Source organism: Poecilia latipinna, unplaced genomic scaffold (assembly GCF_001443285.1).
Source record: "Poecilia latipinna isolate Pla-1442-1.1 unplaced genomic scaffold, P_latipinna-1.0 Scaffold2000, whole genome shotgun sequence".
NCBI classification, from domain to species: domain Eukaryota; kingdom Metazoa; phylum Chordata; class Actinopteri; order Cyprinodontiformes; family Poeciliidae; genus Poecilia; species Poecilia latipinna.
In genome coordinates this window covers 41984-51969 of record NW_015114616.1, presented here as the reverse complement: position 1 = coordinate 51969, position 9986 = coordinate 41984, and the positions used below count along the sequence as shown (strand labels likewise).

At 36.1% G+C, this 9986-nt stretch overlaps 1 protein-coding gene across 1 annotated transcript in view; it reads left to right on the top strand.

Annotated features, from left to right (window-relative positions):
* Positions 1-6452, top strand: part of LOC106935680 (EGF-like repeat and discoidin I-like domain-containing protein 3) — a gene marked incomplete at its 5' end in the record, with an annotated part of 63707 nt that extends 57255 nt beyond the window's left edge. Inside the window, one exon of the mRNA XM_015016257.1 lies at positions 4945-6452. Coding sequence (XP_014871743.1) covers positions 4945-5094 — 150 coding nt within the window. The remainder of the gene's footprint in view (positions 1-4944) is intronic.
* Positions 6453-9986: the final 3534 nt, after the last annotated feature.

Genomic DNA, 9986 nt, shown 5'->3' with positions numbered 1-9986 from the left:
CCCCCCCCCCAAAGGCCCGGGGCCCCCCCCCCCCCCCTCTGTCTTAAGCTAACCTGAACTTGAGTTATTGAAGGTGGCATCTTTTATATGCAAAAGATTAAACGCCACACCAATCTGAATTCTTTAGCCAAATTTTCATCTTCAGTGCTAATCAAGCTATTTTTTATTTTATTTTATTTTTTTACATAAAGCATTAGATACAGACAGGTACAGAAATAACCTTTTAACTAGTAGGAGTAGTTTGGTTAGGTATTCCCCATACTGTAAACTGTTATCGTAATTTGATTATATGTTGTTAATTATACGTTCTCAAACTGTAATAAGAAATACCTAAATGTCTGTAATACAATTTGCCATTTTGGATTTATTCATGAAAAAAACTCAAACTATTGTGGATGTACTAAAACATTCCTTTTCCACAAAAGTAGTTGTGCATGGGTTGAATTATTCATATGTATATTTCAATATCAATTTCAGCTCCAAACAATGAAAAAGGATGAGACATATTTTTTATTCAAACTTTCTGGCTGCATGCCACATAAAGTAATTTATTTTGTTCTTTAAGTGTGCTAAGTGTCTTGCCTTTCCAAACTCAATGAGTAACTATGTTTATTATACACAGTTATAGATTTGATTTTTTATTTTTTTTTTTACATTATCAGTTTCCTTGTGTCGCCTAATTTCCTTGTGCTGCCTTCCTACAGACATGGTCATTATTGTAATCTTTGCTTGTCACTTTTGAAATACCAAAATGCTTATTCATACACTGATTACAGCATCATTAGACCTGACTGCTGATTGCAATGATTATGATTAATGTGGCAAACCATGTCCATGTATTGATAAACTGCCTCCCTGTAGTGCTGTCCTCTAAAAACATCAGAATACACTGGTAGATGGTTCATGTTAGAAGATTCACTTTATTCCAGTAATCTAAATATCGGGTCTGGTTTTAAGAGAACCAGACTTATTCTATTAAATATTTTCCCTAAATTTGTCGACAAAACAACAAAATACTTTCTAATTTGCTATTGTTTATAACTGTCTTTATGTCCCTCACTTCTGTTCTCATTATCTTTGTGTCGTCATTTTTCACATATCTGTCTGGAGAGAATCTATTTTAAAGACATTGCTTCTGAAACTGTGCACGTCTCCAGACAGTCTAGGAAAGGACCTTGTCATATTTCAAGGATCTGCAGGTTTTATTGCTGTCAGGCCCTTCATTCTGTGCTTTGATATCCCAGAGATGTCACCTTACAGTCATGGCGATGCTCCATGCGACTCATTTTACACCTTACACCATCAAAGACTTTGAAAAAAACATACCTTTGCTTATCATAATATGAATTATCAGTGCAAATATTGTGCATATGTTTTCATACTATTAAACAGACTTAATGTAAGTATGCTACATCAAGCCTTAACTAGGTTATACAGGGCAGGTCCTCTTAAATATGTGCCATTTCTTATAGTGAGAGTATGACGTTTCATTAGATCTGATGATTAATCAAAGACTGTCATAGTAAATGTCACGCTCTATGGGATATTGAGAGCTCTTTTAAGCCCCGCTTCTTTTCAAAATGGACCAGGTCCAGTTCAATCGACACTAATTAGGTCAGGGTGCTATCATATGGGCTTCTAGGCATTGGAGACCTTTCCTAGGCCAGTAATGACTCAGCTCTTACTTGGTTGTTTTGGGTGGAAATAAATGCAGTAAATTTACGTAGTTGTTCAGAAAAGAGCAGTCTTAAAGTTCACCTTGTATTTGTGGACAGTTTGCTGTATTTATACCTAAAATCTAATCCCATTTTTTTTTTTTGGGGGGGGGGAATAGACTTAATGCAAATAGTTTATGAAGGGTGTTAAGAAAATAAATTTAAAATATGCTAGTTTTAAAACTTAACATGTCTTAATTGAAATAGCCTCATTATAGTTTTCAGATTAATAACTTATTCTGCCCTATTGACCTTTATGTTACCTGTAGTTACAGCAGACTGTTTGCTAAGACCTTTTGAACTGCCCTTTGTCTGTGTGGGAAACAATCAGGAGAAGTTCCAGCTTTCACACTGATCTGTGAAAAGTCATAAAACAGCAGGAGTCCAGGCCAGTGGAGGAGAAGCTTCACTTCCACTTTGTTTAGATAAAGGTGACAACTAATGTTTGATCTTGAAAACAAATTGTAGGGAGTTTCTAACTTTTAAGGGGTTCGAGACAGCTCCTGGTTGGATGAACAAAGATACGCCTTATTTCAATAAATTGAAGACAATAATATGCCTTTACTATAAAAGTTTGTACACAGGAGTAACAAATCAGATTTGCTCTTGCAACTCTCCAAAGATGTCTTTGCTTTTCTTTCTTTCTTTCTTTCTTCTTCTTTTCTATTTGTCTCAGGTAAATGAATGTCTGTTTTAATGTGTTTGGAGTGTCTGTGTTGTCAATGTGATTTTATACTTTTAAATGTTAGAATAAACTCTGAAAATGTATGACGTGGAGCATTGACTGTCATCTCTGTGTGGCTTTTATTCCCACACATGGAATCATTGAATCCGGGAGCACAAGAGAATATGACGAGCCAGAAGTTGATGATTTTATTCTGTTAACAAGGGTCACAACATTGAAACTCAGTGGAAGTTACGTCATTTATATGGAGTATACCTTTTTAGTTACATTTGAAAAAAACATTGGTAAAATACAAGGGAAATTAAAATGTATGTAGCTATATTTGCGCAGAATGTCACAATGCATAATTATCTGCATGCTTAGCATCTAAACAAACAGCAAAGCATAAGAGCACCTGCATAAGGGATAGAGGAAGAAACAAGAGAGCAGATTGTGATAATGTGTTCTTGCTTGGATATAAATAATCTGATGAGCTGAATTTGACACGGCAGAAAGATTATGATGAAAAGTATGCGAGAAAAGTGACCTAAAGTTGTTGAAAGCTTAAAAGCAATAACATTTATGAAGCTGTGTGTTGTTTACAATGTTTCTCAGACCAAAACAACAGAAACTTACACACTCATTTGAAAGTAAAAGCCTTTAAAATCTTGACAGTTACATCATGTCACCTACTTCCAAAGAATCCACAACTAAAGAGTCAATAAAAGTGTTTCACAGCGAAACTATCTTTCATATTACAGTCTATTTATGAAGATATTTCAAGAATATAGTGGCCCTAAAATCTTTGGGTTTTAGGCCCACTAAAACCCAGAAACCTAATGGGTTTTTGCATCAAAGACAAAAATTGGGAGCTTGTTCTGCAGCCTCTTAGTTTGCTTTTAGAGAAGCCAAATTTATTCGGGAGGCAGTCTCCGGGTGGCACCAGTGTTTTTTCAGGAGGGCATAGAAAAAAAAAAAAAAAATACATTGCAATGTTTAAACGTTTCATATATTAAGTTACACTTGCAGCTCCAGAGCTGAAAGTTGCAGAGCTCTGATCTAGCAGATAAAAACTGTGAACCTGCCTCAACACGGCTAAAGCTAAAAGTGCAACACCTTAGTTTTGTATTCATTGTTGAAGGAAAACTGTGACGATAAAACATTTAATTGTTCCAGGGGAGCAAATAATTACAGTTTCTGTGCCAGTAAATATCATAAGAAACTGATTTAGTATAATCTCTTTAGTACAGGGGCCGTAACAGGAGTCAGTTCCAGTCCTATGCAGCCACTGGCCCCTGTGTTCACAGCCACCAGTGAATCTGATATGTGAGCGAAATAACAACTATATTCACAGCTTTTTTTTTAAAAAAAAGAGTAAATAGTAATTTAAAAATAGATTTTGGATTTAATAGTGAGCTGGAGAAAAGATGTTAAAATTGAACTCTCCATTGAACTTTCATTAGCATTTTAGATCAGCAGAAAGCTAATCGTTTCAGATAAGTATTTTAAGTAATACAAAATGCAACCTTCTGGCAACTGCTGAACCAGCTGTGTTGACAAATCTTTGCAGAAATGTATACTTTAAGTTTCACTAAATTCCCAAAAGACTGTATCCCGTCTTTTAATTTTTACAAGTGTTTATGGTGAGCCTGAGGGAATTTAGATATTTTCTCCCAGGCTATAATCCACTAGAACTCATCCACAAATCTTTTGACAGCTTTAATTAGATTTTTTTTCTCTCTCTTATTTGTCTTTTTTTTATTTGAACTGTTGAAGTGCAAAATATGCTCCACACTTTATGATTATTCACTCTAAACACACAAAATTTGAATCACTGTTCTGCCAAATTTCTCATGCTCTTATGAATATTTGAAAGGGAATTAGTCTAAAATGAAGTCAAAATATGTAAATCCCAGTTTTCAGCACCTGTTTGGATTTATCCCACTGCTTTTCTATTCCACACCAGACTGAATCCCATTACATCCCAATTACACAGGCATAATAATAAGTGTTAAATTGACATTATCAGATCCTTGAATGAAGCACCCCCTGCAGATGCATTTATTTCTAATGCTGCTGTCATTAAGCACACATTGAACCTTTTAATAATACACCAGAGAGCTTGTGTCCCTGTGTGGTGAATATGTATTACGATGGTCAAACCTTAAATTATTTTTTTAAAAGATGTATTAAAGGGAATATTCATAAAATTTAGAAAGGGATTATATAAAGAAGGTTTGCATGACATGGATGAGGAATAAGATGTGTTGCACAGAGATAATACGAATATGGTTGGCACATTAAAATGTCATTAAAACGTATAGGTGCATCTCAGTAAATTTAAATATTATTGAAAAACAATTACAACTGAATTAGTTGTAATTATGTTGTAATTACAACTGTGTACTAATGCATACAGATTCAACATAGTGATTTGTGGTAATTAAAAAATATATATATATATATGTATATGTATACATTAAGTGCACACACTGAACAGTACATTACTTGTGTGTATTACAGTAATGTTGAAAAAAATCTAACCCCATGTTGCCTCTCTTTCAGGTATTCCAGGGGAACTTCGACAACGACACACACAGAAAGAACGTGATAGATCCCCCAGTCTACGCTCGGTTTGTGCGGATCCTTCCCTGGTCGTGGTACGGCAGGATCACTTTGCGTGTAGAAATACTGGGATGCACAGAGCAAGAGTGATGTCTCTCCGTTCTCCATCTGTCTGTCCATCATCCCCCTCTTCTTTGGAATACTGGAATCTGTCAAGCAGTTGCTCAAAAATAAACTGTTCAACCTGTAAAAAGAAATTAATTTCCAATTATTATTATTTTTTTTTTCAAGGAATAAGCATCTAAGTGGTGGTGGGGGTCTTGTTAGTTCTTTTGTACAATGATTTCAAACCTGCCTCCTGGTTCACTGTTTCAGTTTCCTACTTAAAAGCGTGATCTTTGTCTTTTTATTCCTCTCAAGAATTGCCATCCTGTTTGGAATGAACTTATGTAAGATATTTGGGTCAGGGTTAGGGGTCAGAATGGGGTCTCACTGTGGTTTTACTGTGGAAGCTATTGTACAGTGTCACTTTTTAACAAAGACGTTAAAACTGTCTCTCGTGCTTCATGGGACATTATTAACCGACTCTGTATCATGACTAAACTGTCCAAGGAAGAAAATATAACAAAACATGTTTTTAATTTCATAATTGAACCCCCCTTCAAGCCATGAATACCCTCAAAGGAAAACATTCATCACAATATTATTAACACACTTGTATTATATGTAAAAGATTAAGAAACTGCATGGTACGTGAATTATAAATGTATATTACAACAAATCATGAAAAACCTCCAGTCCTGAAAGCAAATAGCTTTGAATTAGGGACCTATTTTTATGTGCATTTTTAAATAGTTCTGACACATTACTTTACACTTATAAAAATTTGTGCTTTGTGAGACAACAAGCAAACACTGCAGTTAAAGAGTTTTACTGCAGCACTGACACTGAAGCTTAGGGGCTTTATTTATTTATCTGATTTGTTGCTCCCTATTTCTGATTGTAGCTGGTCTTTTTCTAAAACGGTATCTTCTGTGCTCATTCCTTTTTTCTACTCTATTGTCAGATTTATGAAATATGTTGTACCGTCCTCATGTTGTCTTGGAGATCTAAGATGAATTGATTCAAAAGCTCAGGATAGATATCATTCACAATACTCCCACATATATAACCACTTGAATAATGTTTGGCCAGCTAAGCATACTATAAATTTATTGTACACAGAAAATAGCAGATGAGGGAAAGAAAGAAATTACTGATGTCATCAGCATAATGTACATACATCAAATAGTAAAGTTTTTTATGTCTTATAATAAACAAAATATTAATTTGCCAATTTTCAAAAGAAAACAAATGCAGACTGTGTTAATAAAAGTGTGTAATTTGCTCGAACATTGATGATGGGCTATACCAACAGTAGAGAACTCTAGTGTTTATTGCAGGGTACCTAAGTATTAATGTTTTGTGTTAAAAACTGTACTTTTATGTAAAGTAATACTTGCAGGACACAAAACTACATAAAATAATTGCATAGGCATTACAGATGTGCGATAACACCAGTTGCGTCAAAACCTTATAACTTTGTTGCACTATTTTGCATTTCACCAGAGATGCACTGCTTTGGGTTAAACAACATTATTACAGCATCACTTTTCCACATATACATACTGTGGAATAGGCGACGAGATCCCCAACTAAGAAAGGCTGTCATGGTTTTCACAAAGGACCAGGCAGCATACATACCACACAAAGGTCCTAAATCCTAAATTGCTGCAGTTACTACTTATTTTCATACTACGTTGTGTAGAAATTCAGTCTGCACCAACAAAGATTCACTTACCTTTGCAGACTGAGTAACATAGAGGCTCTCTCAGCATTGGGTCGGACCCGTTTTTATTAATTAAGCTAACAATTATTTGACCAACCCTGCCAGCATGCCTAGGTGGGCCCCATGTGGGGAAAAGGAGGGCAGGCCATATGGGTCCCATATGGGTTTGTCCGCGGGTTCCATGATGGCCCCACATGGGTTTGCCCATGTAGGGCCACAGCCCACATGGGCCCTATATGGTGGTGGCCCACATGGGTTTGTCCATTTAGGGCCCATGTAGGGCCCATGTGGGCTGTGGTCCTACATGGGCAAACCCATGTGGGGCCATCGTGGAACCCGCGGACAAACCCATATGGGACCCCTCCTTTGCCCCACATGGGGCCCACCTAGGCATGCTGGCTGGGCAATTAGAGGTACTCATAGATTTTGTATAAAGTAATGACATTTCATTCAAAAATAGGAAAAAATCAATAAGAAAATTGTGATGGTACATCACAGCAGAATTAAATTACTCTGCACCATCAGAACTTAAATTTCACAACCTTTATCCCAATACGCATACACTGTACAAAATGGAGACTCGTTATATGGAAAACATATAATGTACTTCTGAGATTGGACAGAGCTTGATGTTTCAGAAAATGGTCTTCATTTCTCTACTTTTTGACAGGCATAGACACCATTTTATATTATGTGACAAAATATCCGGCAAGTTAAGAAACAGTGTCATTGTTTCTTTTACATGTATACAGATTTTTCCTGCATAAAGTCGATTTTTCTGTTTTGGTAAACAAACTAAGCTTTGTAGGCTATTCTGTGGTTAAAATTTGGTCTGCCAAATTTATTGAGTGCTACATTCAGACATGTGCCACATATGATTTCATTTACAGTTCGTCGGCTCTCAAAAGTTCTCTAAACAGCCAAATAATTTGACTGCATGTTTTTCCTCTAATGACCACAGTTGTTTACATTATTTCATCTGAAAACCTGCAAGTTAAAATTGACTTCAAACATTTTCCTACTTAAGCCTGTCCTAAAATAGTCAAGAGCACATGTGCAAAATTTCAATAAAATTTACGTAGTGTGGTTTTGTACCGGGAAATTTTTTTAAGTAAAACAATCTACCAGTAAGGTTTGTAATAAGTTGGAAAAGTGGAGCTGATCTGAGCATACGCAGTATATAAGACACTTATGTGATACCCTTCTACTCTGTAATGTCGCAGATATGAAAAGGAATGACTTTGAACAATTGACTTGTGTAAGTTACACTGAACGCCTTTTGCTGTAGATTGTCATTGTGTGAAAACTGTGCTTAGTGTGAACCATTGACTGCCACTCTGTAGGTTTGTGAGCAGAGAATAAATGCATTAATTGTGTCTCACAATTTTTTTTTTTTTTTTGGCTATTTAAATTGTGACCCATAAATGCTTTATTGCCAAATAACTGTCGTGGCCAAAATCTGGACTGATCAATCTTTGTTACTGGCTTTTACTTTCAGCATGTATGATGGAGCAGGGCTGCTACAAAGTTTTCAGGACGTTTGCATGATGTACAGATGAAAACAGTACAGTATAACAAAGATGTCCACACCACACAATCTTTCTTCATATATATCTGCAGTGTAACTCCTTTTTACTTTACACCTCTTGTCAGTTTGTCTTGCACATTGTAAAACTTCATTTAACATGAACAAAATGGAAGCAAAGTGAGAAGCCATGCTGTCTTTGTATTTCTGTGTCATCTGTTCACAAATTGTTTCTTACCTCCTATGTCTACATCTAGAAAAGTAAGCAGTTTGAACACTGGTTAGGTTTAAGCCTGCATAGGGGGGAGAGACTGTACAGTAAAATAAAAAAAAAATGTTGCTTCAAACAAACTCTTTCAGTTTGACAAATAAAAACATATGTGTGAAAATAGTGTTGACTCTTCTTTTAACTTGACAGCATACCTTGTCATCCCTTTAGTAAAGTTAATTGAAAATGTGTTCATACTTTTTTCTTCAAATTTTGTCATGTTGGAAAACACAAACTTCCATGTATTTTACTATTCTCTGATAGACCAACACAAAGTACTGCATAATTGTATAGGAGAAGATACACCCATCCATTCATTGTCTATAGCTCACTCAGTCATTGGGAGAAAGGCGGACAAATGATGGACAAATCACCAGTCCATCTCAGGCCAACACAGAGACACATAGGACAAACAACCACACACCTAATAGCAATTTACAGAGACCACTTAACACAGTAGTCATGGCTTTGGACTGTGGAAGGAAACCAGAGAACTCAGAGGCAACCCATACATGCACAGCGCAGAAAGACCCGGACTTGAACCCAGAGCCTTCTTGTTGGAAGGCAATGAAGCTGGAGATGATGCATGGTTTTCAAACTGTTTACAAATAAAAGTCAGAATATTCCCCCTTAAGTATGGTACTTCTACCTAAAAACGTTTGTGAAATCAAATGTCTTCAGAAATTACCGTTAGGGTAAACAGAGTCCAGCTTTGTGAAATTTAATCTCTGTGTATTGTAAATACTGCAGGTCTTTGAAGGCCTCAGAAGTTTCTGTGAGGACATGAGTAGATAAACAGCATCATGGAGACCAAGATGCACAGCAGACAGGGTAGACATAAAGCTGGGGACATGTTTAAAGAAAGGTTTGGTTATAAAATAATATCCAAGGTTTAAGATATCTCATAGTACTCCATTCAATCCATCATATTAAAATGGAGAACTGCACAGCTGCACACCTCCCAAGACAGGGTCGTCCACCTAAACTCACAGGCCACGCAAGGACAGCACAAATCAGAAAAGCTTAGGGGAGAGACTGTCAACTATACAACTAGTATCTGTTCACTCAACAAATCTAGGTCTTATGAAAGAGTGGCACAAAGAAAGCCTTAAGAAGTCATATTCACAGATAGCCTTGAGCCATGTGGGGGATCATGGGTGCAGGGAAAGAGTAGGGGTACCACAAACATGAAAGAAATATATGATTATGATATAAAAATGTAATTTTTCAGGGTGTTTGCTTAATGCTCTCTTATATAGTCCTATAATTAAATTTTGCTTTCTACACACATGGAATGAATTGAGAGATTAATCAACGTGTGCAAACCTGAGTTCCAATAAGATACAGATAATCATGGGGAGTGTAAAAATAAACCTTGTTTGACTAAGAACGGGGATGATTTTAATAACGTTGCCTTTCGT